This window comes from Phodopus roborovskii, unplaced genomic scaffold (genome assembly GCF_943737965.1).
Source record: "Phodopus roborovskii unplaced genomic scaffold, PHOROB, whole genome shotgun sequence".
Lineage (NCBI taxonomy): Eukaryota > Metazoa > Chordata > Mammalia > Rodentia > Cricetidae > Phodopus > Phodopus roborovskii.
In genome coordinates, this window is record NW_026126459.1 from 22,742,507 (window position 1) to 22,770,352 (window position 27,846).

A 27,846-nucleotide genomic window follows, 5' to 3' on the forward strand; every position below is an offset into this window, starting at 1 on the left:
GAAAGTGGCTGCTCACAAGCTGGCTGCAGCAAGTTTATGTCTGGACTTGCTGGAGCACAGAGAGGGTGACAGGGCAGGGAAGGGACATTCTCTCGAGGAGGGTAGGGATGGAGAGGGCTCCTCATTCTCGGTTGGTGCCAAAAAGCTGCAGGAAGAAGGTGAAGATATAGATAATGTCTAAATAAATGTTGAGGGCTCCAAAAATATACTCCTCGGGACTCAGAGAGTGGCGACGGTTACCCATTAGCAACTGGGTATCAAATGCCAGGAACTGGAAGAAAGGAAAGAACAGGAAGTCAGATATTCAATCAGCGTGGACACTGAGGGGGCTAAGCTGCTGGTTTTATTACCTGGAAATTTAGCGACAGACCAGAGCTTGGAATTTTCCCAACGCTTTCCACCCCTAATCATATCCAGCACCTATTCACTGAGCTTACTCTGTTCCAGGCAGCAGCAGAGAGGCAGGGTGCCTGTCCTCTGAAGCAAAAACCTGGGGGGGGGTGTTGTTAGTGAAATGAGAGTAACCCCACAGTAATACGAAGTACTGAGTGTTAACGAGGAGTCTGTCCTGGGTGAGTGTGGCACTTAGGGAGGGCTACCTGAAGCAGGGAACGTTCTAGTAAGAGTCTTCATGCTGCTGTCCCAGGCCCTGCTCTGTGTTTGAGGGTAAATGCACACTTAGATACTCTGGGGTTTTGTTATATACTTTATAGACATCAGCTCCTTCCAGTAGAATTGCCATCACTAGAGGAAACTGAGGCCAGAGATGATAAATATTTATCTAAGTTTACTCATTCGGGGAAATGGCGAACCTGGGATTTGAGCACAGGGTTCAGAAACGCCAGCAAATCCAGCACATGGCACACTAGGTATAGTGGAGGAGGGTGACTGAGCTCAGTCTTGAAGCCGCCTCAAAGTCCTGCCACTCAGGTGGGAGGGCGAACCTCCTCCTGGCCTGTGAAATCCCTAGCTGTGAAGGGAGATGAGGGCGATTGCCTCACCGGGCTGTTGTGAGACTGCAATAAACATGCCGTGTGCGAGGCACCTGGCCCACAGTCCTCTGCGGCAGCACCTAATGAATGGTAGCTGTTACTGGGGTTCTGCTGCCGTGTCTGAAGGAGAAGCATCCTCCTGGGAATAGGCAGACACTGCTAATGAGACTCGGGTGGCTCCCACAGCACATTAGGGAGGCAGAGAGATTCTAAGGGACTCTGTCCTTTCTAACAGAAAGAAAATGGGGAGCTGTGGCAAGGGTTGAAGGGGGCCCTTTGCGCAAAGATAGGGACCTCTGGAGAACAGCAGCATTAAAGGCAAGCTCCCCCCCCACACACAAAAAACAAAACAAAACACAGACTGAAGCTGGAAGGCTGAGGTTTGAGTTCTTGCTCCAGGTTTCAGGAATCAACTTAGCCATGTGATCTCATTTTACAAAGCAGGATGGCAACAAGGGTCATACCACCACTGACTGTACAGAGGCCTCGACTACCATTATTCTTCGCTATCATTTTACTCCACTCTACTTGGCAGAATGAGATTTGGCTTCCTAAGTGAAATTTCCTCTGCAAAGAGAACAAGCAAGCGGGGGGGGGGGGGGGGGGGGGGGCAGAGCTCAAATGCTGCGGGCTGTTTAGCAGGCACAGCTGCCAAGCAGAAGTTAATAAATCGCTGAGCTGGCTTATCAATCAGCTGTGCTTGGTTGATTTCCCAGAGCCTGGTCACCCCTGGGTGAGCCCATGAAACAGAATCTTTCAACCTAGAAGGCTTGGACCTGGCCAGGTTTGGGGCTGCCCCTCTAAGGAACGCCCACCCAGTGGCCTCCCACAACAGCTAGCTGGCTTAGGAAAAAAAGCAGCAGTGACTGCTGCTCCTGTGTGTGACCCTGGCCCTGATGCTCCTCCGAATGGTGCTAGCTGGGGTGGCCTGCCCCTGGGGGTTATCATGCACAGCTGCAGCCTCGTGCCTGAGCACCAATTGGAAGCATTTTACTTATTTGTGCCCCCTCACATTTACTGAGCACCTACTATAGTCCAGGAAACTTGCCCTCAAAGAACTGACAGTTTAATGAGGGCAACAAACATCATCAGAATTCCATCATAAGGGCAGCAAGATGGCTTGACAGATAGGGTACTTGCTATCGAGCCTGGTGGCCTGAATTTGGTTCCTAGAACCCACACAGTGGAGAGAAATGACTTCTATAAGTTGTCCTCTAATCTCCACACTCACATTGTGACATGCCTGTGCACAAGCACACTCACAAATAAATGTAAAATGATTTTTTAAAAATCCCATTGTAAGCATTCATTACAAGGGGGAAAGTAACCAGCTAGCAACTCCATGGTGACCAAAGCATTGCCAACCTTCTGAGCCCGCAGCTTGCTACCTTGTTTACAGTTAATATACCAGTTGCAAACTAAGGTCAACTGTTGACACCTGGAAGCCAACTGAGCACAGGCTTGCAGGACAGCACAGGATTGTCAGAGGCAGTGCAGGGCTAGGATATGAGTAATGTACGTAGAGTGTGTGACAGTCCTTGTGCTAATACATTATCTCAGCTCACTGGCCCTGTGTACACTGGCAGGTGAGCATTGTCACCATTCAGGTCAGGGGTCTTAGAGAGGAAAATGGCTTGTCGATGGCTATGTATCTAGTGCTGGAACCCCATCACACCCCTGTTCTACACCAGTGGTTCTCAACCTTCCTGATGCTGCGACCCTTTAATACAGTAGTGACCCTCAACCATAAAATTATTTCATTGCTACTTCATAACTAGTGATATGTAACCTGATATGTAAACCCCGTGAAACCATTGTTCAACCCTCCCAAAGGGGGTCATGACCCACAGGTTGAGAGACACTGATCCACACAGACTCTGGCCACATAGCTGGCCTTACCCTGCTACAATGGGAATCAAGCTTATATCTGTTGCTTGAACCTCCCTCAAACGTGGCTCAGAGGTGAGGCTGAAGCACTCTGGGAGAGCCACACACACCGTGGCGAGGCCATCAGCAGACAACGGCTGAATGTAAAAAGCTGGGGCTGCAATGTGTTGAGCAGCATAAAAAAGAACGTGTGGCCCAGGTCTCTCCTACAGAAATGCCAGCGCAGTGCAGGAGCCTTGGGCCGTTCTTGCAGGGCGGGTTCTAACAGAGCTTTACTGGAAACCACCCAGTCTTGACAGGGGCCAGTTGAAACTGACGCAGCACTGAGGCAGAAATATCTCTGGTATCTGCTACCATGAGAAGAAAGCAAGCCGCAGAAAAGTCCTTATCACACGATTGCATAAAAGTACATGTGTGATCTGAGAGCCCATGCGCAAGTGTATCTATACAACAGTCTAGGCAGAGAGCAACTTCCCATCATGGTCACCATCAGGGAAGGCAAGGAGTGTGGTCAAAAGGTGTGTTTCATCCATATGTAAGATTTTCAAAAGCTGTAACCCAGGAGTAGATATATTCATATATTATGAAGCATAACTTATATACAGAAGGATTAAAATAGCACAAGACAGGCTTGTGACTGGTTTTTAAATACTCACATATGCCTCTGTGACAAATGTCACATCCCTGTCCTCATTGCTAGTTGACATGACTGAAGCACAGAGTATAACCAACTTGTCCTCACCACACAGTCAAGAGGACAGCTCCAGTGTGCTGATCCCAAATGCCAAGGGAAGCAATGTGGGGTGCACACATCTTGGTATGTGTGAATGCCTCTGTGTGTGTGAGAGAGACAGAGACACACACACACACACAGAGTGTGTGTGCACATGTGTGTGTATGCTGTAAGAAAAAAGTAAGAAGAGGTGCAAACAAAACCCTTTGCTCAGAGAAACACAGACTTCATAGTCAGACGGTGCAGAGAACTGAGCCGCTCTGGTGCTTTGTCCCGTCTTTTAGAACTAGAGGGTGACTCTGGCCTTTGGGATGCTCTACTACCCACTTTCTCTTTAAGATGGGATCTTGATATGTAGGCCAGGCTGGTCTCCAACTCTCAAATCACCCAGTTCCTTCCTGGGTGCTGGGATTACAAGTATACATAGCCACCCCTGGAGGGCTTTGGATTCTTAAGAAGAGAAGCTGCCAGGGTCTGTGGGTCTGGCTGAGCTATTAAAAGTAAAGAGAAAGCTTGAGGACCCGAGTTTGGATCCCCAGCACAAAGAAAAACTGAGCATGTCATGTGTTCAGAATTGCAAGTGCTGGGAAAGAAGAGACTGGAAGATTCCCTGGAGCTAGCCTATCAGCATTGGTGAGCTAGTCCCAAGTTCAGTGAGAGCTCAAGAGCAATTAAGATTGTTGTCTACACTGACATCTGGCTCCACACTCATGGGCACACACGGACATACACACACTCATGTAAACATACACAGACATGCACACACATACAAAAGAGGCTGGCCTGTCAAGACCTCAGTGCCTCCTGCCTGGCTGCAGGCAGTGTGGGGCAGCAGGGGAATGGGGATAGGCTGCTGAGTGGAGGCCCAGGCCCCATTTGTTGCTTGACACCAAAGGGGAGTCTTTCTCTTCTCTGATTAAGGTATCAGAAGTATCAAAAACCACAGACAACCTCCACACCTCCAGGCAGGCCCGTGAAGGAGCAGGGTGAAAGTGACCACAGCAGAGAAGGTGAGACTAGAAAGCCCAGCTTGAGAGCACAGGCTGGGAGACCTTACAGCATGGCTCTGACCTTGGGCAGCTCACTGCTCCTCTCAGGTAAGGGTTTTTGATAACTGGCCATATACCCTGCTCTTCCTAAGCACCATACATAGTCAGCCACCCTAAGGGGTAGTAGGTTCTATCACCGGCCCCACCTAGAGAAACAGAAGCAGAGAGATCTCTCCTAATGGGAGTGGCCCTCACAGCTAGAATTTGCCATAGAAACATTTCAAACATGGTGCCCTGGTTCCCAAGCCTGGACCTAACGTGAGAATGACAGTAAAGGCTGCCATGTACCAAGTGCTCACTTTCTTTTTATTTCCATTGCATATGGCCTTCACAATAGACTTGTGAATGTATGGGAAATTAGGTCCATTTTACAGATGAAGCAAGAGAGGTACAGAGAAGTACAAAGCTCGCCAAAGGTGTGGTAAAGATGAACAAGGCCTTGGATGTGGCTTGGTGGTGGTGCTCTGGCTAGCAGAAGGGTTTCTCCTTTCTACATGCCCATTGGCCCTGCCCATCATGTCTCTGCTTGGCTTTGCCGTGGAGAGCAGCATGCTGGACCCAAGAGCTGGGATGCCTGTCTTGCTGCCCTGCCTTGTGTGGCTGGTGGGTGTAGTGAGTTCTCTGTTTCTGCAGCCTCCTTACCCACCCCCACCCCCACCCCCGCCCCCGGGACAGGGATTCCTTTCTCCTCCACCTGGCAGGCTGCTGGGACCATTCAGGGGTGAAGAGGGTGTTGAGGATTAGTGTCTTAGGAGATGACAATGCAGTGACAGAGATCAGGAAGTAGACCTAGAACAGCCAGCTCACCACACCCTCCCCCTACCTCAGAGCCAGCCAGCAGCTTCCACATGGCTTGGGGAGATAGCATCTCCTGTAGCAGAAGAAGGGTGACAGAATGGAAAGTCTTCACAAACTCTGAGGTTCATATAGTCTCTCAGAACAAGAAAATGAGTTTTGACAACCTTGGGCCTGTGTGGCTGGCGTTGATTTGGGGAAGATCGGGCCTACACTATGGTTCTCTCTAGACCAAGTGAGAGGTGAAATGGTGGAGGGGCTAGAGGGTTCCCCTAAACTTCCAAGATGCTTAAACTGTATCAGAGAGCCCAGAACCTCTGTGGGGCTGGATGGAGTTAACATTCTAGAGCTTCCTCTGGGGGTGGCAGGCTATGAGGGCCTCTGTAGGTCCATAGCCCCTACTTCTGTTTCCCTACCTTGTAATGAGCAGGGCTGAATCAAGAGGACTATGATACTCTTTGTGTGTACATGTGTGTGTATGTATGTGTGAGTGAGTGTGGTGTGTGTATGTGTGCATGTGCGCGTGTGAGAGTATGAGTGTGTTGAGTATGAGTATGTGTGTATATATTTGAGTGTATGCATGTGTGTAAGGATGCATGTGTATGTATGTGGTTGTGTGTGAGTGTGGTAAGTGTGTGTGTGTATGAGTGTGTGTGTGTGTGCGCACACACACGCGCACGCGTACACAAATGCTCTCTCTGGGCCTCAGGAGGGATTAAGAACAGATGGCTTAGTACAATAGGGGTCAGCAACCCGAAATTGGGGGTCTAGTACCCCATAGAGAAAACTTCCCTTCATTCACACTAATCAGGCCTCACAACATTCAGTCTTTGACACACAACCCTCTCCCTGATGTAGAGACACAGCCCTATTGTCAACTGGCCTCCTAACCTCTGGCCCATCTCCTTGGCTACTCGCTGATTTTTCCAAAATGTGGGGACTTCCATTTTTTTGTGTTTACTCTCAGTGGCTCCCAAGGTCCTTGAACAGGCTGCACTGGGTCAGGAGGCAAGGTTCTCTTCCTAGTGCACTTGACTTCTTAAGCCCTTTGTCTAATTTCTTATCTGGGTTTCCTGCTTTGGGTGGCTGGGAAACCTTAAGCTACCCCAGAGAAGGCCGGGCATTGTTAAAGTAGCTTTTCCAGGCGTAGGACCCTGAAGGCTCAGCTGTTGCTAGAGACAGAATAGCTAGACTCTTGTCCCCACCCTGCACAGTTTCTGCCCAGCCCCACAGCTCTGCCCCATTACCCCAGCCTGGCCCATGGGTTTAACCTCTCAAGAAAGCACTCAAGGAGAGGACACTCGAGGGGAGAGGGTGGTGGAACCACTCAGAGCCAATACCTTTCAGCTGACTCACACTCTCTACTGGCATTGCAGTCCTGGCATCCAGAAAGGGGTAGGGGTCAAGATGCAATGTGCCAAGGTTGGATATGGGAGAGACCTAGGAGGGACTTGCTTCTCAAGGCTGGACCCTGTGAGGCCTTTGCTTCCAAGCCAGGTGGCCCACACAGAAAGATGGAAGAATCTCAGAGTGGGAGCTGAGGTCTGGGAGACTCAATGGATGTTCTCAGTCTCTGCAAAGCCCAGGCTGGTGGGAATAGAGAAGAAAGGTCCCATGGAGGGTTCAAGGCCTCATCTGACTCTTCTCACACATCCTGGATGAGGCAGTAATCAGGCCAGGGGTGGGGGTGTCGTGTACCCCCTGTCTTGCCTGACTGCAGAGCAGAGAAAGGGTCCCATGTGTCACTGATCCACAAAAGGTTAAGTGGGAGATGAGGAGGCACTGGGCTTGAGCTAGAGGGTCCCTTACTGAAGAAGCCAGTAGGGGCCAGCACAGGACACTATGCAGGGGTTAATGAGAAGGCACGGGGATCTTCTGGGGCGCTGCTGAATGAAACGTGTCATGACACCCAAGGGTGTCTTCCCTTCTCTAAGCAGAAGGGCCCGCCCATGTGCTCTCTCTACTACTCTTTATGTAATTTTCAAGATGACCCCAACTAAGGCTTTTGGATGCACTGATTGAATTAGACATTATGGGGGTCACTGGACACCAAAGTTCCTCCTCCTCCCTGTGACTCACAGGAGGCAGCCAGGCCAGTGCATAATCAGCTGGGTGACTGAGCTGTCCCAGCACCTCAGACATGCCCTGCCCCACCTCACTCCTCAGGTACCCATTCACCCCATAAGCGTCTGCGGATATCTGCTGTATACTGTGCCGTTCCAGGTGCTGAAGCCACATCAGTGAAAAAACCAGAGTGGTGGGTGAACCCCACTCTCAAGGAGTTTAAATCCCCCTTGAGTCAGAAAACCAAACAGATCAGAAGAACCCGAAGTGTGTCGAGGAGGAAGAGACAGATGGGCTAGCTAGAGTTGGGAATCTAGGAGGAGGGAGCAGGACATGAGTGTGGGGGCGCTTGCTCTGCTGTGAAGGAAACAGAGCATGGAAGGGGTAGCGGCTGGGAGTCTCAGGGGACAGAGGAGCAGATCCGGTGTGGAACCCTGGGTGCGGTGCGGAAGGAGCCTGTTAGAACTAGGCAGCAAGGAACCTGAGTGGACACAGCAGAGTGGGGGAGGAAGAAGTCAAAGAGGGCCTGTGGGAAGCAACCAGCTGCTGGATGCCAAGGGCAGGGGCATGTGGGCTCTCACTCCTGCCTGCTAGCTGGACCAGAGATGTGAACGGACCGGGATGGGGGAAGCTTTGGGGGACATGCAACAAGCCTGGTGGGAGGCAACTGCAACTGACCCTGGGAAAGAAGCTTGGCAGAGCAGAGCGTTTAGGCTCTGATGAGGGATAGAGCCATGAGACCTGGTGGGGAGTGTGATGTGTTAGGAAAGGAGTAGAGCTGGCAAGGAATCTGTCCTGAGTGGGAACAAGGAGAAAGGCTGTGGGAAGAACCCAGAAGCAGGGACCCAGGAAAAGGTGTTTGCATGTGTTAGAGGATAAAGCTCTGTTAGACTGGGACTGGGCATACTGACAAGGCTACTGAACATTTTAGTCTAGCTGAATTTACAGTCATACTGTGCAACACACTGAGGCTGTTTGGGTTCCTGGGGGGGTGGTGGACCCAGGGCAGGACATGGCAGGGCCTGCCAAACAAAAAAACAGAAGCATGAGGCCTGGAGGGTGCTTCTGGGAGAATGAATGAGTGAGTCAGATTCTGCTGAGCTGGGCCCAGGAGGGCAGAGGCTGCTGCTGGCTTTGGCCCCATGGAGGTTGCCCGTGAACTAGATGGCAGCACTCTTCAGAGGGCTCAGTGTGCTCGGGGCAAGCTCAGCGGCAGGAGCTCATGCTTAGGCTGCACAAAGCCTTCCTTCAGTCCCGAGCGTTAGAAAGGCACCCAAGAGAGAATGGGGGCAGACAGCTGGAGGAAGGGAGGCTGAGGGGCGGGCGCTGTGGGGGAGGAGCACAGGTTTGAAAGTTTTTGCTGTATATGGGGAAAGAGAGTGGGCAAGGGCTTCAGGGAGACATGGGCTGAGAGTATTTTGTGGTTTTTATTTCTCTTTAGATGGTCTAGTCGAGAAGTCAACACGCGATATATATGAAGATGATGGCGGGGAGGGGACACACCTCTTCCCCAGGTGACCACAGAGGCACTGGACACCAGACACCCCTGTCCTTTTACTGTCTATGAGACTGCCAGCCCCAGCGAGCAAGGTGGTTCTTAGAATGGCAGCTTGCTTCCTTCCCTGGATTGTGATAGAGATGCAATGAAGCAATGGCTGTGAAAGTGTTCTACAGAGCACCATGGGTGGGACAGGTGGTTGCGATTATTCTAACAACACAAGAGATTATCAAGCAGTCTTAAAGGCTTAGCACCAATCCACCCAGCCCTGCCGCGTGCGCGCACGCACACGCATAGCCTCCTCGCACTGTTTCCATGCTTGCTGCCCAACCCTCGGGAAGCAAAGTGCATGCCCAGCCCTCCATAGATGCCCACTCTCCTCCAACTCCACCAGACCCCTCACCCTGGCTTGACCCACTCCCGTCTGTCGTCATGACAGCTCTCTGGGGCCTTCTGATGCTACTGCCTGGGTTTGTGGCCCTGCTTTTGCCTTCTTGCCTTCCTCCCGTTTCTTCTCTGCAATTATCTCTGCTTGAGGAAATATGATCTGAAAGAAGGAATGCTAGTCCAGGAACAGAAGCAGGCATACCAGGGAAACCAGGCTCCCCCCTTTATTCAGGATGTAGGGGTTCCCTAGAAGTGGGAACTCCAGTGCTGACACTGGGAACGGCCCTAAATAGGCACAGCACCTCTGAGTCTTGTCTCAGATCTGGCTCTTACTTGTAGAGATTGACAGCTTAGCCCTAGGGCTTCTGATGTGGAAGGTGCTTGGCTTCCCTTTGCTGTACTTCCAACCTCAAACTCTCTAAGTAGCCAAGGATGACTTTAAACTTCTGATCCTCCTGCTTCCACCTCCCAAACCCTAGGATTACGAGTGTGCGCCACCATAAGGGATACGTGGAAGAGGCAATTCTTATATCAAGGTTATCTGCATCCTTGGGATGTACTGGACATTCTTGTTATCCACGACTCTCAATTTGTAACTAAACTGGGAACTACAGCCACTTAGAGCTGACCAAACTAGAGAGGGAGGAGGTCTGGCCATTGTGTAACTGGCAATATTTGTCTTTTTGGATGGTTTCCCGTGAACATGTCATGGATACCAGTTTGTCTCTTGTGTGATCCTGGGGTACATGCTCAGTGCTCGGGGCCTATCTGGCCAAAGGATATGTTGTGCTGCCTTGGGCAGATATCTGTTTTGGTCTGAGCATCTGCTTCTAGGAGCTTCACACCTGGCCTCTGCCTTTCAATAGGCCCCTGGAGCCAGATATCCAAGTTCTCAGCCTTGCCTTACCACTTCCTAGGATGCCAGGATGACCTTGGCATGTTATCTGATATCACTGAGCTTCCTCTGCACTGTGATCTCAGTAGAGTGGAACCTTTCTGCTAGGTGTGGTGTGAGAACTAGGAACAAAAGACAGGAGGCTGCAGGAAAGTTAGTGCTCAGTATTAGCTAAGCCCCAGGTGTTCACACCAGTACTCAGAAGGCTGAGGTGGGAGGGTTGCAAGTTCAAGGCCAACTTGTTTTTGTTTAGTTTGTTTTTGATTCTTCGAAACAGGATTTCTCTGTATAATGTCCTAGCTGCCCTGGAACTCACTGTGTAGACCAGGCTGGCCTAGAACTCACAGACATCTGCCTGCCTCTGCTGGGATTAAAGGCTTGTGCAACCAGTGAGGTCAGTTTGTTTTAAAAAGGCAAGTAAGTAAATAAATACATACATAGGTTAGCTATTCCTGTTAAGTGAATTTGTAATGGAGCCTTTCACCAGGTTTGTGACTCTTCCCAGACTGTCCTGGGACCATACTACCTTGGTCCACAAAGTAGGATCTCCTCGAGCTCTGCCCCTCTCAGTCCTGCAGTGGCTGGCACCTTCGACCCTGCTGTTCTCACATTCCCGTACCCCCTCAGACAACACGTTTTGGACACAGGGCAGAATCCCTGAATGTGGTGCTGTGTCAGCAACCCCACCCCCACCCCACCCCCATGCTGGAAAAAAAAAAACATTCCAGAGAGACTGTGAGGAAAATACAGAGTGAAGGAGTCATGGGCGGAGAAGGGGGCCCCAGAAGCTGGGCGGAACTCACCAATGTGAACACCCCAGCTCCTAGCACAGCATAGACGGCGTGGAGCCAGGGGACCTGTGGACACAGGAAGGATGGGCTTAGTGTGTGAAAAGGACAGCTGGCAGAAGAGCCAAGGGTTGGGGAAAGACTCAGTCCAGAGGATGGAGGAACAGGATCACTCTCCCCAGGACTGAGAGGGGCTCTCTCTAGGTGCTCACAGTGTAGTAGGACAGACAGACCCCAGGGTAATCCTGGGGACACCTGCAGGGAGTTCCCACAGACCTGATAGTTTTTTCTTCCAAACACAGCCCCAGGCTCAGGCTGGTCAAGGGTGACTCATCCTATCTGACTGTCATCTTCCTCCTTCTGGCTCAAGGCTCCCCTGCTGCCCTCATTCATCCCTGCTGTATCCATCTGGGGGGCTGTGTGTCCCTTTCATGGAGAGCTCTCTGTCCCTGCCTTGGGAGCAAGGACTCAGGTGGAAGAAGTCAGTTGAATTCAGAGCGAGTATGGAGGTGGAGGTGCCTGGAGCCTCTGCCAGACAGGCATGGGGAGCCTGGCTCAGGAGGCAGGAACAGTGCCCTTTCCAGCTCGTGCTCACCCTGATTGTGCATGCAAACTCCACAACTATAAGGTGCCATGTTAGCCCTGCCCTTTGTGGAGCCCTTCCAGAAAACTTCCCAGAAGATCCCTGGAAACACAGGCATCCCATTAGCTCAGTGTGGGTCAATAAAGGGCTCTTTGAAGTCCCGAGGCCCCTTCCTGTAGCCCCCTCCCCATCAAAGATATACAGAGGCCCCCAGGCCAGCTCCAGTCCCTCCCTTCGTCAACAGGATCCCGGGAAGAGCCAAAGAAATGCCAGAATCAATCTTGACATCCTACACTAGGTGCCAACCCCCGCCTGGAGGCTGGGGCTGGGCAGGATGAAGGTAGGTTAGAGGGGATGATGCCATCCCCGCTTGGCAGCCAAGATGCAATGGTACTAATGTGGCTAAAGAGACCACCACTGAGCCTCCAATAACCCAATGCTTTCTTTCCTGTGTTCTCAGGACTCAAACCACCTGTCATGTCCCCAGTCTGTCCCCCAGCATTGGTGGCCCTCTTCCAGGCAGGCCGGTGGGGGTGGTCTGTGAGATGGGGGTAGAGAGTCTGGCCCTGCCCCAGTGCCTCCTCCCCTCTGCCTGGAGATTCTGTCTCTTTGGGTTTGGCTGGTCCTCCGGGGGGTCCCCTGAGCCCCTGGGGGGTGTCCTTGGAGCCTCAGGGTATCTTTCTCAGCTATGGCCCCTCTCCCCCTTCCCTTCCTTCACCTGCAGGGGAGGATAGGGAAAGTGAAGCCCGGATGTGGCTCATGGAGCTGGGCAGGGGTCCAGGCCTGCCAAGAAAAGCCTCCTTGTTTGCTTGTGTATGCTGCCAACACACCTAGGGCAGGTGCCAGGAGGGTTGGGCAGGGTGGCGGGCTGCGGGGCTTTGGCCCCGGGCCTGCCCTGAAGGGGTAGAAGAACAGGGCTCCCGGGCACCCGGCCCTCCCCACCCTCTCCAGGGGCCCGGAGGCTGGAGACTCACGTATTGGAAGGGCAGGAGGATAGCTAGGAGGAGTCCACTGAAGAAAAGGGTCATGAGCAGCACGAACAGCACACCCTGGCAGGACGTGAAGTCAAACTGCAGGGCACAGGGGTCATCAGTACTGGGCCTCAGCGGTGTGCTGGCCAGAGACTGAGACCCACGAATTCCGCGCTCACTCCCACAACTCAGGATAGCCCTCTTCCAGGTGTATCTTCTTCCTCTCCTAAGCCCCACTTGGACCCCTGACCTAATTGCCCTTCCCAACTCATGTTCTCTCTCCTGACCCATCTGCCTTTTCTGACCCACGCGCCCTCCCCTGACCCACGAGCCCTCCCCTGACCCACGAGCCCTCCCCTGACCCATCTTCCTTTTCTGACCCACGCGCCCTCCCCTGACCCACGCGCCCTCCCCTGACCCACGCGCCCTCCCCTGACCCACGCGCCCTCCCCTGACCCACGCGCCCTCCCCTGACCCACGTGCCCTCCCCTGACCCTCTGACCCACGAGCCGTCCCCTGACCCATGCGCCCTCCCCTGACCCGCGCACCCTCCCCTGACCCTCTGACCCATGAGCCCTCCCCTGACCCATCTGCCTTTTCTGACCCACGTGCCCTCCCCTGACCCATCTTCCTTTTCTGACCCACGTGCCCTCCCCTGACCCACGTGCCCACCCCTGATCCACTTGCCCTCCTCTGCCCACAGGCCCAGGGCTGACCTTGGTCTGGAAGCTGAAGATGGTGACTGAGAGGCAGACGAGGGCCGTGATGCCCAGGCACAGCAGCACAGATGTGGTGTTGTAGTAACTGAGGATAGGCACCAAGTCAGGATTCCCGCCCACCACCCTCCTCACAGGTCCACCCTTTTCTTCAGGAAGCTCTCCTCATGACCTGTCAGCCCAACCCATCCCATTCCCAGGACCATCCTTTCTCAACTCTCCCAGGCTTCTCTGTATGGATGCTCATTAATGGGGTGAAGGGTCTAGAATAGGCCCAGTGGGGTATGTTTATGCTGGTGTCTGAGGGCAGTTTGCAGGTAACTACACCATGGGGGGGGGGCTTTAAAGCCACAGAGTAGGTGGCATCATTTTACTGTCCTCCAGTCCTCATCCCAACTCCATCACTGGCCACATAGTGCCTAAGGAGGTGACTCTAGGCCAAAGTGGCCTGTCTGCTCAAGTCCCTTCCCTAGCCAATGGCTCCCCAGAAAGATGGGATCTGCCGAGTGTTCCCTTCAGGTGTGGCCAGACCCTAGCTGCATGCCTGCCTAGGACACCCTGCCCCATTTACCTGGACAACATCCCAGTGAGGTAAGCCATGGACAGGGTCTGAAAGGAGAGCAGGGTAAGGACTGCTACTGCATGTGGACTTGGGGACCCGGGCACTCTCAGGGTCGAGCCTGGGCCTCCATCCCATGTACAGGATCCTCACACTGAGATAGCATTATTGTGTACAGGTTTCTGTTCAAGATCGAGGCCCCACTTAACAGTTTCCCTGGACAGCTCACAGGCACCTCAGGCTAGCTGTCTCTTTATCTCTTCCTGGGAGGACCCCTACCCTTCATTATCCTAACTGGCTGGAAGTCCCACACAATCTCCCCAGGACAAAAGACTGGGAACACAAGGGGGAGGGGGAGGGGGAGCTTCATCCCATTCACAAAGGGAGGATGGGATGTTCTGGTAGAAGAGGGGCTCAACATCTCTGTTGCACCAGGAACCTCATGTTGGATATCTCCAGTCTAGACTCTCTGACCTTCAAACCCCATGCTGCTTTTGTCCTTCCTCCATCCCCACTCAGCATCTGTCCCCCAGCTCACCCCAGTCACTTACAAAGATGGTCAGCAGAATCAGGTTCCAAGGGAAGTGTCTCCTGCAAGGTAAGCCATGGGCCTCAGAGGACACTCCAGCCTGCAAGGCTCTGTGCATTTTGTGGAATCTCCCTTTATTCAAACCCTCTTATGCCCCCATTGGCCTATCCACTGCAGGGGCACGAAGTGAAGGGCCTGGCTCATTTGACAGAGAGGGATAAGGCCCTTTAGGGGATGCACAGCCCCCTGGTGGAAGGCAGAGCTCAGAGCAGATTTTTAAGGTCCTACTAACAGTCCCACAAGTAGCCCCCAAATCATGGTCATACCTGGGTCCAGAGCAGCAAGCCAGAGTCAGGTAAGTTGCAAAGAACACAGCACTGTGAGAGAGAGAGACAGATGAACAAGTCAGAGGGTCTCTCCTGAGGCCTTCTACCTAGTCCCAGTTGATCCTAAGCTTCTACCCCTACCCAGACTTCATCAGGCAGGATAGTAAGAGCAGAGGGAAGGGCATGGTCATCCTAGGGCAGGGCAATGGGCAGGATGGTAGCCCAATTCCCCAAAGAGACAGTGGTAGTTGGGTGGGGCTAGCCTACTTCTAGAACATTTAATCTTGGGAGATACAGCAAAGACCTTTGCTGTTGTTTGTGTGTTTTCTGAGGCAGAGTCTCACTGTGTAGTTCAGGCTAGCCTTGACCTCTCAGTGATCCTCCTACTTCAGTCTTTAGTGTCCTGGTACTTCGGACTTGTATCACCCCATCTGGCTAAGAAACCTTAGTTAGAAAGCTTATCGCCCGGGCCTGAGTAGATCACTCGGTCACACATAGGGGCTGGGGAGGTAACTCAGTGGGGAAGTGAGTCACCAGCAAGCGTGAGGACCTGCCTTTAGTCCCTAGAACCCAGGTGAAAATGCTGGGCATGGGCATGGTAACATGCTCTTGGAATCCTAGCACTTGGAGATGCAGAGAGGAGGCTTTCTGTGGCTCAGCTTGATCGCCAGCCACTGTAGCCTCATTGGGGAGCTCCAGGCCAATGAGACATGCTGTTTCAAAGGAGTTGGATGGCTCTCCTGAGGACAACACCCAAAACTGGCTTCCAGTATCCATATGCACATGCACACATGCACACCCATACCGATCCGTAGGCACATATGTGCACACCCATAAGCATGCATTACACACACACACACAAGGGCTCATGCCAGGCATCATGATGTGGTGATGCAATCCCAGCTCTCAGGAGGTACAGGTGAGAGGATCAGGGATTCAGACTCATCTTGCTCTACTAAGGGAGTCTAAGGCCAGTCCATTCCATGTGAGACCCTGCCTCAAGAACAGTAGGTAAGTATAAAGCAAGCTAAAAGCTATTGTAGAATATATTTTGTGTGCTGGGCAGATTTTTATTTATTATTTATTTACAGTTTTTCTGAGTCAAGATCTCACTATGTACCTCTGGCTGGCCTGAAACTTACACATAGGCCAGGGGAAGTGGGTTTGATGTTTGTTTTGACAGTGTTTAATAAATATTGACATGGTTCTTCCTTCTCCATAGACTATGGTCTCCTTTACAAGAGAGGTCAGGCATCTTGTCCAAGGTCATGAAACTATCCTGTTGATGCAGGACTAACAGCTAGGTGCTGCGGGTGCAGGTAGCTGCCTTCTAACCACTGCTATGCGCCGCCTCTCTCATCGCTACCTGCAGCCTTCCTGTTAGCTGCTTTTTTATTGCTCTACCCTGCCAGGCTATGGGATCAGCATGGACTGGCCTGCCAGCACCCGACAGAGCAGGTAGTAGAATCAATTTCTGAATCAGGTAGCCGTGTCCAGTGGGAAGTGGCTAGAGGGTAGTTGACTGCTGAGAGTTTTCTAGAAAGCAATGGGCAAAGACCAGGCAATGGAAAATAGAGAATGAGCTCCCCAGACAGCTCAGCTACCAATGCATGGCCTCCACCCTCAACAGGCCTTCAGCACGGCCCTGCAGCCCTTTCTTTCCCCACCCTTCCAGCATCTCGTCCGCCCTCCGTAACAGCAATTCCAGACAGCCTCCTCCTTCCCCCAACTCCCATACTGCCTCACTCTCTGCTATGTTCCAGAAAGATCTGAGATAATGAGGTGCGGCTCCTGTGGCTCCTGGCCCATCACCTGAAAACCTCACGTGGCGCTGCCAGACTCCCTGTCCTCATCCCTTCCCAGCCCAATACCCCCAACCTGGGTTTTGGGTCTCCAGCCTTCAAGCCTGGCGATGGCTTACTTTAACACTCCTGGGGGGGAAATCACCTCTTCTCCCATGTCAACCTCTTTGGCCTCTCCTCATCTTCACTCAGCATCTTCCCTGTTTCTAGCTCCAGCAACTCTGGACTCTCTGTATTCTCTACAGCGTTTCTTCTCCATCTCCTCAACCAGCCCAACAACCTGGCCTCAGCCCCACATAATGAGAGCTGGCTTGGTCACATCAGGGTGACCTTGTTGCGTTCAGTTGGTTCTTACACTACCTGACTTCTCAATGTCTGCTCACTCCTATTGCTTCCCTGGTTCCACAATGACACACTTTTGGGTTCCCTCCTCCCTTCCTGGACACTCCTCCTCAGTCTCTCTTAGGGAGCCTCTGAAGGAGCTGGTTTCTTCAAGGGAGACTTCTCCCATCCCCCTCTACCTAGGTAGGCTGGTTCACCCAAAGGATGAACCCGTACTTTAGGATGGGCTTCCATTTTCCCTTCTCAGCACTACACTAGGCAGCCAAATAGATGCTCCAGGCAACAGTAGCTTTTCAGAAGTGCATCAGACTCACTGGCACAGAGCTGAGCTCTTCTTTCTCTCTGCTCCTGAACCCCCCCTGCTGAGGGCACCATGCAACCATCAAGCCACCCAGCCAGAGGCCTCAGCATCATTCTCGGCGCTCACCCTGCCACACCCAATTAATCACCTGGATCTGTTCACCCTCCCACTGAGACCTCACTCTTCCCTCCATCCCTGCCACCTCCCTTTGAAGTTAGGTCACCTCTTTCTCTTCTCTGTTTAGCCTTCAGCCCAGCCTTCTACCCTCCACACTACAGGCCGACCAGATCATACCTTTTCCCAGGACACTTAGTAATGCCTGCAGCACAGTCCACCCACCCCTGGCTCTGCTGTCGCCACACCTGGTCCCCTCTCCCGGATTCTCATCACAACCTGTTCTGTACCCTGAAAACATGTCTAGCACTCTGCTGGCAGGACAGAGTCTCCCTCGTCCACCATGCTTCCTCCACAGCATAGACACAACTCTGACTGCAGCTTGCACCCCTCCTCAGCCAGCTCAGCTCACACGGCCCCACGACCCTGTAGCACCTGGAGGCCAGTTTGAGACTTGCTTTCTTTTCCTGACAGCTAACCTGGAGCCTGAGACCCAGCAGGCACTCTTCAAATATTTCTAGATGAAATGGAAAAGCCAAACAGAAGCAATAACAAAACAGGCAGTACAGGAATGTAAGCTTACAACCTGGAGGCTCTGCTGCAATTGGATGTCAGGTGCCAGGACCTTGCCTACTCTGCACATGTGGGACAGCAGAATCCTCCTATCTCCTGTGAAAAAGTACTCTGCTGCTTAAGGTCTCACCTGAGCCACTGCTCAGTCACTTCAACCACTATGACAATAACAGAATACTTGGCTGTGTGTCTCTTGTCACTTTGGCCAGACTGGAAGCTTCCTGAGGGCAAGGGTCTCCTGTCCTTTTCTCTGGGCTCCCTAGTTCCTCAACACTTCAGAGAAGCATCAAAGGAAGGGTAGGATTCCAAGACTACGGTACAGCTTTGGAGTCTGGTACTAGAAATCCCGTGCCTGTTATGAGTCTGTGGCCACGGACAAGGATTTCATAGTCCCCTGCTTTGTAGAACAGGGATACTGCTCACCATCCCTGTCATTAGAGGCTGGCTGACAGCTTTCCCCAGCCACCCCCACCCCAGCCCTAGCCTCACACTTCTCCTCTGCCTGCTCTTCTCTCATGGCCCTGCTCTGCTACAGACACCATGCTCAGTGGGAGCAATCAGACAATAAGGCAAGAACCCAGCGGAAAGAGACAACAGGGACCTTGAGGAAGCCAGAGGCTGTTGGGGCAGGGAGGTGGGGGTGGGGGTTGTGTGAGTGAGAACAGTCTGGTTTCATTTTGAAGTCTCAGCTCCAGGGCCTGGGACAGTCCATTTGTGTCAGGATAGAGGCTGAGACTCAGGTGAAGACCAGGAACCAAACCCATTGGCCTTCCCGCAGCTGACTTGCCCTCAAAGGCAGGGCTAGGGCCAGCAGATCACAGTGAGCAATCGCGTGGTCCTTAAGCAGTTCTAGCTTTCTACCTGGCTCCGATGCCCTGGAATTGGCTCCTCTCTGCCTCGATTTCCTCGTCTGTGAAATGGAGATTGTAACAGTACCTGCTCTGCAGGGTTATTAAAAGTAGGGTTGAAAACTATATGTCAAACACTTGGCATGGTGCCTCATGAATAGAAAACAGCTGTTTTATTCCCTGTTATGAATGCCGTCCCAACAAGAGGAGACAAACAAGGGAGCCCTCAGGGGGCATTTGATGCATTGGAGGTGAGGTAGTGAGGCCTGTTGTGTGTGTGGGTAAGACAGGGAGAGTAGAGGGGTGTGGAGGGCAGGGTAGACCCTCAGGTTGGCCTTCTGCAGGAAGAGGAGGTTTCCTGGTGGTGGAGCTCCCAGCAACATCAGTGCTCAGTTGCATCCCGGGAGAGCACAGTCCACGCCCACTCCCACCTCTCTCTACCTGCTCCACTCCCCACCTCAGAGCATCACTGTTTCCCACTTGAACTTCACCATCCTAAGGCCAGACGCTCCCTCCCACCACTCCGTACTCTTAGTACAATGAACTCAGAGCTGTTCCCGCCACTACACAGCCAGAACATGGAGCCCCACAGACTGTCACAGAAGAGAGGTCCAGGACATCATTTCCAAGGTCTCAGGGGGGCCTGAGCCTACCAGACAGCACTGACGTGCTAGGAGCCATGCCAACCTGCTGTGTGGGCTGGCCAAGGTGGCAGTCCCTCGGGCCTCATTAGCTGTATACACAGCGCCTCCCAACTCCTCAGGACTAAGATCTCCCTCCTGGGATGCCAACCACCCCGCCAGCCTGTGCTCTAGGAAAGTCTTCACCTCTGGAATCCTGGGACATTTCCTCACTTATGCCAACTCTCAGCCTGATTTAAGACCACTCTAGGCTCTGGTGGCTGAGCCCAGCTCTGCACTTGGTCCCTATGGAAGAACAGGCTGGGCCAGTCAGTGTGCACACTCCTCTGCCATGCTCTTTCTTGAAACTTGGCCCACAAGGGCCCCACTGCTCTCTGAGAAGGCCTTCTCTCTGTCTGTCTGTCCGTCTAGAACCTAATGCAGGGAACATACCTCAGTGTCCTCACCCCCATGCTTTCGGCTTCAGCCAATCCTCTCACAGCCCTGGGCCATCTTGTGAATCCCCCCCCCCAAACACCTCTGACAACTCCTGTGTAAACTCCTTTGCTTACACCACACACCCATTACCTTCCCCTACAGGTAGAGGCCTCCTGCCCAGTAGCCCCAATACAGGGCTGGCTCACGCTGGATGCCAACAGGGACCAAGTAAAAAACAATTTTCTGGGTCTAGGATGGTTCTGGTCTGGAAATATCCAAAATTATTTCTTAATTACCAGGAAATAGGGTCCAAGTCACCTAAACAATCTCCAGCCAGCCTCCTCTTGCAGGTCACCTGCCATGTTCCTTAAAAAGTATAGGCCTAGTAGAAGCCAAGTGGCTAGAGGGTGGAAGGGAGACTGCCAAGCAGAGGGATTAAGAGCACAAGCCTTAACTTGAACCCAGCTCCACCACTGACTAGCTGTGTGACCTTGGGCGAATTACCCAACCTCTCTGAGCCTTAAGGTTTTCTGAGGTAATCATATCCAGTAGATTTGAGAATCAAATGCAATACTGTACATCCAGCACACAAAACAATGCCCAGCCCTTAATTAGGCACTATTTAAGTGGTGGCTCTTATGATTAATAATTTCATAAGAATTAATAACAATGTTAATAAGAGTGGCAACATTATCATTAGAGAAGGTCAAAGTGTTCCAGCCCCTTCCCTCATAGGGTCAACTTACTGGCTGTCTCCATCCTGGGCCCTAGCCCCACCCTTGCAAACCTGTGTGGGGACTGTCACCCCCCTCTCCAGCTGTCCTGTCAGATCTGAACAACTCCAAAGTTGCCCCTGTCCGTGGTAGGAGTCTTGGGGTCCCCCCTGGGGTGTGGGAATATTGTGGTTTGGACTCATCAATGGAGCACAGCATCTCTAGGAAGGGGTCTCCAGGGGCATACTCACTAGGATGCCCAGTACCAGCCTGGGTTGGCCTGGACATAGTCCTTCACAACATCACTGTAGAAAAAGGCAAGCAGAGTTAGTGTTTGCCCCAGGTCTGTTTGTGTTCAACATCTGTACCTGCCCCACATGGACTCAGAGAAAGGAGGGGAGACTGGGGTCCGGACAGCCAGGCTGGACTAGGGGAGCCTGGACCGGTGACTGTGGAGCAGAGCCAAGCGACACCGTGGCTGGAGGACCCACCCAACACTGTTTGGGGGACTTCACATGTGGTATAACCCAATGTTCTTTCCCAGCGTGAGGTATCACTGCCCCTCATCTACCCATATACATCCCAAGAGAGGTTTGATGGAGTCCCCCTGCCCTAAGTCTGGCCACGATCCTCCTGGAAGATGCCGGTCCATTTTGCCAACTCACCAAAAGGTAAAGAGAGCCACAACAGCCAAGGTCACCAACAGCTGGACCAATAGGATGGTATAGACCTGAGGGAAGGGATGATCAATGGGGGAACCCTGGGCTCTGAGAGACCCCAGTTCCCAGGGACTCATCTGAAGCTAGACCGACCTGTTGGACACTTTCACCCTCCTTCATAGGGGTCACTGGGCAGACTGAGACAAGTGGAGGGACAATAAAGGCACCACCAGACCCTCAGGTGAAGCAGCCTAAGGAGCCCAGGGGACATAGAGCAAAGACCCTGGGTAAAGCCTTGGAAGCACATGCCAGGAGCAGCCAGGAGCTGGGATGGCAGGAGAAAGGGAAAGGTACCTCATTCAGACAGGCTGGGCTAAGGTCCTTCCAGGAGTCCAGCACGGGGCCCCAAACCGTTCCCCTCCCTCTCCCCAGCCCAGAGCAGGGGAGAGGCAGTCACCTTTCTGATGAAGAGCCGGCGAACTTTCTGGTCATCCCAGCTGAAGGTGGTGAAGAGCTCATGGTTTCCTGGGGGGAAACCACTTTCGTAGCTGGAGCTGCTGCCTAGGTGGGTGGGTGGGTGGAGGCTATGAGAGTTCCATGCCAGCCTCATGTCAGGCTTTCAAGGCTTCTGAAGTCTTTCTCTCCAGACCCACAGTCAACTACCTGCTTTGGCTCCCATCCTGCCCACCGCACAGCTGTTTCGGATCACTTCTTACTCTCCCTGCTCTGGCCCCAGCAACAAGCTACCTCCTGTCCTCTTCCTCGAGGCATGGTAGCTGGGGCTCTGGGGGACCAAAGCTCCACCATACAAACGTTCCTTTTTCTCTTGTGTCCCCATTCCCATCCCTGGACACTCCAGCTCCTGTGCATCAACAAGGGACAGCCAGTCCTCCAGGCCAGTGTCCGAGAACGGAAGATCCTGCCTGACTGGCTACTTTAACGCCCATGGGTGAGGGGCTGGGCTTGCTGGTGCTCAACTGTGAACCAGCGCCACTGGAGGCTGGCTGGTGGGGAGGGAGGCAAAAATGCAGTGGGTGGGGTCCCAAAGCTCTGGCTTTTGCAGGACTAAAGACCCCATAGCCCAACAGACCCACAGGTGGATCTGCCAATCCATGGGACAAGCTATGTAGCCAGAGCACATCACCAGCCTTCTCTGAGTCTCCTGGGGACAACGAGCCACTTCACAGGGGCCAAATTAGATAAGATGGAAAGTCTGCATTTCTGTGCCTGGTGGGGACCACACTGCCTTTGCCCTTGTGTCCCTCTTTAGGGCCACCCTCAAGTCCTAGAATGTATCATGTATCTACTCTTGTTCCCTCTGCTGGCCCCCATCAGGTCTGGCTATCTTTCCCTTCCCCCCCAGCAATAGCTTCTGCCTTGGTCTCTTGAAGATGATCATGCCACTACCCTATTGGAGCTCTTCAATGACTCTTCTGCTCATCTCTCAGGTTCAAGTTCTTTTTTGAGACATGGTCTCAAGCAGACCAGGCTGGTCTTGAACTCACTATGTGGCTGAGGATGACCCTGGACTTCTGATTCTCCCATTTCCATCTCCTGAGTGCTAGGTATAGACATTTAACACCACACTGGGTTTCCTTTAACAATGCCAGGGTGAGTGGAGTCCTCCAGCATTCCTCACCTGAACAATCCTCCCTACCACTTTCTCAGCCTGACCACACTTGTTCAGTTACCTGCCTTCCTGCCCTGTGCTCTTCTGAGGGACATACTTTGCTTTGTTTCCTCACATGCTAATGCACAACACTCTTCAGAGCTCTGCATAGATAACAGGAAAATTTCCCTGACTGGCTGGCCAGACATAAGTCACCAACATCTTCACCAAGACAGACAGTTCTGGAATCCCAGCTGTAGCACCTTGGCTGTCCGGCTGAGCTGCCTGCAAGAACTTAGCCACTGGCTATGAGGAGGGATCCCCTAAGTCCTCAGCCCCATGCTAGTAAGATGGTTCAGCCAGGAAGACTGGCCAGCCCTTGATGATTCTTGGTCACAGGAGCTGGAGGAGGGGCATGGGGACACAAGCAGGAAAGGGCATTTGTAGGATGGAGCTTGGTTCCACAGAGACCCAACCATTGTGGAGGAGAGGACTGGAGATAGCTCATTCCTGGGGCCAGAGTAGGGAGAGCAAGAAGGGGCCAGGAAGACAGATGTGGGGTGCGCAGGGGTGGGCCAAAGGGGGTATTTGACAGCCCGATAAGTAGGGCAGGGAGCTACCCAGCTCTCTGACTCCCAGGCACTCAAGGCACAGTGACAGGTGTCCATTGACAGTCACCTCAGGGAGGACAGACTCTGTGTCCCCTGGAAGAGCTCATATCTGACATTTCTCAGGCTATACTAAGAAATGTCTGGCACCTGTTGCCACCAAGGATCAGCCTCCCTTCCATAGCTCCTTAGATATTTCTTAAATAAGTGCCCACCCCAGCTATCAAGCAGGAGAAACGAGAGGGTATGGAACTCCCCACCACACCTTCATTGACCTTCCAGTATGTCACATTGGAGTGAGGCAGCTGGGCTCTGGACCGAGGGGTATTTTTGGAAGAGACATGGACCATGGTGGCCACTTGCTCCTCATGAGCAGGGGCTCTGTGAGCAAAGGCTTGGCCAGGGGCATTGTCCTCAGGACCCTTCTAGAACTTTGCTGGCAATGGGAATGTCATAGTGGGGGAGGGGCAGTAGAGGAGCAGCATATAAACCCTAAAAGGTCTGAAAATTAAAATTTAAATGTTATTTCTTTTTATATGCAAGTGTCTGTGTGACTGGTTATGCACACATATGTGCACGTGTTTATAATATGGGTGCATGCATGCTATGAAGCACATGTGGAGGTCAGAGGTCAACTCTCAGGAGTCAGTTCTCTCCTACCATCTGCCCTGGAATCCTGGGACGGAACTTAGGTGGTCATTTTTTGTGACAAGGTGCATTTACCTGCTGAACCATCTCTCCAGCCTGGGGCTCAGTATTTAGAGGATCCCTCTTCATAGCTAGTGACAAAGTCCTTCTGGCGGCTCAGCCAGACAGCCAAGGTGCTACTGCTGGGATCATAGAACTGTCACTATTGGTGAATATATTGGTGCCTTATGCCTGGCCAGCCATGTAGGCTAGTTCCCACACACCTACCCCACACTCTGCCTGCTCCTGCAAAACCTGGAGAAAAGATGGGAAGATAATGGCAGCAGTTGGAAGGGAAGTAAGTCTCTGAGGACCCTAGGCCTTATAGAAGCCTGGCCCCACTGAGTTTTTAGACCAGTTGCAATATAAACACTGCACCCCACTCGGCACCAGCACAGCCAAGGACACGGCCAGGGCATGGCCTTTCACCACCCTTTCTGATCTCTTGGATCTCTCCCAATCCCCAGTCTGTGTCCCTTCCTTCTGTGAGGGCCTTTTTAGATGAGAACTTGACTTTGTCCCTTATCCATCACCTCCAATTGGCTTAGCTCAGTGATTTGTAGAGTCCCCCTTCTAGAGTACCCCAACTAGACATCCATTCTCTTCCACCTACCCTCAGAAGAGCCCTCCGAAGCCTCCAACAAGTGTTCTGCACAACTACATCATACAGGCAGGGTCTGGGCAACTTCCCCCTACTGGGCACCCAGCACTCCTCGTGCCCCATTGCCGAGATACTTACTGGGGTCCACATAGGCCCAGCTTGGATGGAGAGGTACAGCTGTGGGGGCCTGGGGGAAGGCCCCTGCCTTTAGTCCATCTCCAGAGGTGGCCTCCTCATAGGAGGGTGGCGCTGAGGGCACTGATGGAGCCTCCTTCTCACCATTTGTCTGCTGCTGCCCCTCACTCCCGGGGGCCTTGTTAGCCACAGAGAGCTGTAGAGTAGAGGCAGAGAGAGATGATACAGGTAGTATCGTTCCCAGGGACAGTCTCTGGATTCCTGGAATCTGCCTGAGTGCTCTTGCAACCTGTGCTAGGGAGTGGGACAGACAAGACCCACCCCCAGGTTCAGAGCCCCCAGAACCGAGCTCAAAGGGGAGGGGCCAGCCAAGGAGAAGATAGATGAGACAGGAAGCAGAAAGTTCATGAGAGTGCCCCTGGAGGCCATAGGGCCACCTGGGGAAGGGACTGGGCCTCTATGATCCTACAGTTGTCTTGTGCTCCAGGGAATGTCCTGACTCATAGGAAACCTATTATTGAACAAAGTGTTCTCCCATTTTATTGTCTTCCCAGCTTGCTTACTGTATTCAGCTAATTTTATTTTACATCATCATTATTTTGATGTTGTTTGTTTTTGAGACAGGGTCTCCCTATGAAGCCCTGGCTGTCCTGGAACTCACTCTGTAAACCAGGCTGGCCTCAAATTCATTGAGATCCACCTGTTTCCACCTCCCAAGTGCTGGGGTTGAAGCTCGACGCCACCATGCCCAGCTATTCAGCCAATTTTAAAATGAGGAAATCCAGAATCAGGTAGAAAGAGTGATATCCAAACTCCCAGGTTCTACAAGTGGCACCTATACAGGGCTCAGGCTCAGTTCCTGGGGGCAGGCTGCTTTCTGCTGGGCTAAAAAAACTGGATGGTGGGTTGGGGAGACACTATAGGGTAGAGGGAGAGCAGGTCCCACAGAAATAGCCTTTCCCAGCCAGAACAAACCAACAGAGTGTCGTCCTCGTTGGAGGGGCTGAAGAAGACACCTGCTTTAGGCCCTTCCTTCCCATGAGACAGGGAACCAAGAGAGACCCAGGGGAACTGTGCTCGGGGCAGACTAGGAACTCCAGTCCACTTACACTCAGATTTGCCCCCTGCCCACATTGGACATGGTTGCTTGTGAGAGTCAGGGAGGGAAATGTGTGTGGAGACAGAGACACCAAAGAAAGGCCTGGCCTCAGAAAGCGCCACTGCTGCCTGGCTGCAGAGGTCCCTGCTGAAGCTCAGGGACTGCTGGGATAGAGGGTGGCTCGTAGCACTCCAACCCCTAAGACATCCTGTGGGGTGCTGGAGCAAGGGGCTGAGGGACAGAGGCATCTGTGCCCCAGATGAGAAAGTGGAGCTGGTTCCTGACAGGTAGGGTCGGGTGGGAGTGGAAGGGGAGGCCCCACTGTCCCATGCTCAGCTCAGGGTCTCCTGCCTCCTGACGGGGCGCCCGGAGCCCAGGCTCCTGACTCCCTTCACTATATAGACGGAAAGGGGCACACCTAAGGGAGCTGCTGTAGCCTCTAACCTTCCACCTAGCCCCCCAGAAGCTCTGCCCCCCCCCCCCGCCTCACACAGAAGGCATTCAAAAGTGACATCTGGCCAATGGCAGTTAGTGGCATCACCCAATGACATCATTTGAGGCCTTTGAAGAGGGTCTGCAGGTCCGGGGAGATACGCCATTAGCTCTGAGGCTGGTATCAGAGGGAAAGAGGGGTGTAGGCAACGGTCTTCTCCTGTTTCCCCTGACCAATCCTTAGCACCTAGAAACAGAGGGCTAGAGGACCCTCCCGTTCACACTAGGCCCTAGCTGTTGTATAATTCCACAGGCTGTTGATGTTACATAAGCCGCCTGCACTACCCAAGTCCTCGCTCAGCCCCTCCCCTGTAATTCAGACCTAAACTTGGTGTATGTGTGCGTGTGTACATGTGTGTGTATGTGTGTGTGTGTGAGGTGTGTGCATGTGTGCATGTGTGGGGGCATGGAGAGGATACATTTTTATTCCATCTAGTTCCCATGTCTGACCAAAACAAAAACAAAAACCAGAACACCCTGATGCAGGGTTGCCATAGTAACTCCCAACCATAGGGGATGTATACTGATACCCAGAGAGAATAATGAAGGGGGTGGGGAGGTGGTGTGGAGGGGGTGAAGGATGACCCAGCGGATGGTTTGGTCCAGCACTGAAGGAATACACACAGGCATTGCCACTCAAGGCTCACCCTAGCTCCCAAGCAGAACTGACTCCTCTCTCTCTCTCTCTCTCTCTCTCTCTCTCTCTCTCTCTCTCTCTCTCTCTCTCTCTTTCCTTCCCTCCCCCCAAGCCTGCTCATAACAGGGCCTGGGGTACCTGTGAAGCATTTGTGATCACAGTAAGGGGTGGGAGACTGGAGAGGAGAACCTCTGGGTTGGAAAAAGTCCTAGGCCCATTCCTTAATGGGCTGTTTGGGTCTCTGGCATCAGCAAAGACCACAAGGACCTTTGCACTTGAGCTAGGAGGGGGTGCTAAAAGTGATCCAGAAGGCTCTCTCAGAATGGCATGAAGGCAGGGGTTCAGAGAACAGAGGATGGTACAGGCAGAGGGGACATGCCCCTACCTTTCCCTGGGTCATGTTGTCCTCTCTCAAGGAAGGGGTCTCTGAAGTAGGGGTTGCCGCTTGGGTCACTGCAGCCTGCCTGCGTCTCTTCCTTCCTCCTCGTGGATTCTAGCAACATCCACTGCAGCCGGGCCAGGCTTACCGGAGCATACCATCCGCACACAGGGGGAGGGGGAGGGCCTGCGAGGATGCTGCTGAGGGCGCAGGAGACTGCGGACTTGAGAGCTCAGGCAATACATGTGGCTTTCACCTCCCTTGCTTCCCCCCACACACTTCAGCCACCCAGGGGACCGGGGATCATTGCACAGTGGAGCAGCAGGTGGATGGATGGGTCCGCGGGGGTGGGAGGAGGCACCAGGACTCCTGACACCCGACCAGCTGATGCTGTCTGCCAGTACACAGAGCCAGCAA

The 27,846-nt window shown here is 52.8% G+C and overlaps 1 protein-coding gene across 1 annotated transcript; it reads right to left on the reverse strand.

The window, feature by feature from the left end:
- Faim2 (Fas apoptotic inhibitory molecule 2) lies at nt 1–27,677 on the reverse strand. The gene is made up of 12 exons (XM_051189879.1): nt 27,436–27,677; nt 24,826–25,018; nt 21,640–21,743; nt 21,189–21,253; nt 20,775–20,828; nt 14,773–14,823; nt 14,469–14,508; nt 13,930–13,967; nt 13,359–13,446; nt 12,646–12,741; nt 11,104–11,157; nt 1–271 (listed from the first exon to the last, which is right to left on the reverse strand). Exons 1-12 carry the CDS (start codon nt 27,448–27,450, stop codon nt 122–124), a joined length of 948 nt encoding a protein of 315 aa, XP_051045836.1. The 5' UTR covers nt 27,451–27,677; the 3' UTR covers nt 1–121.
- Between the last annotated feature and the right edge of the window lie 169 nt (nt 27,678–27,846).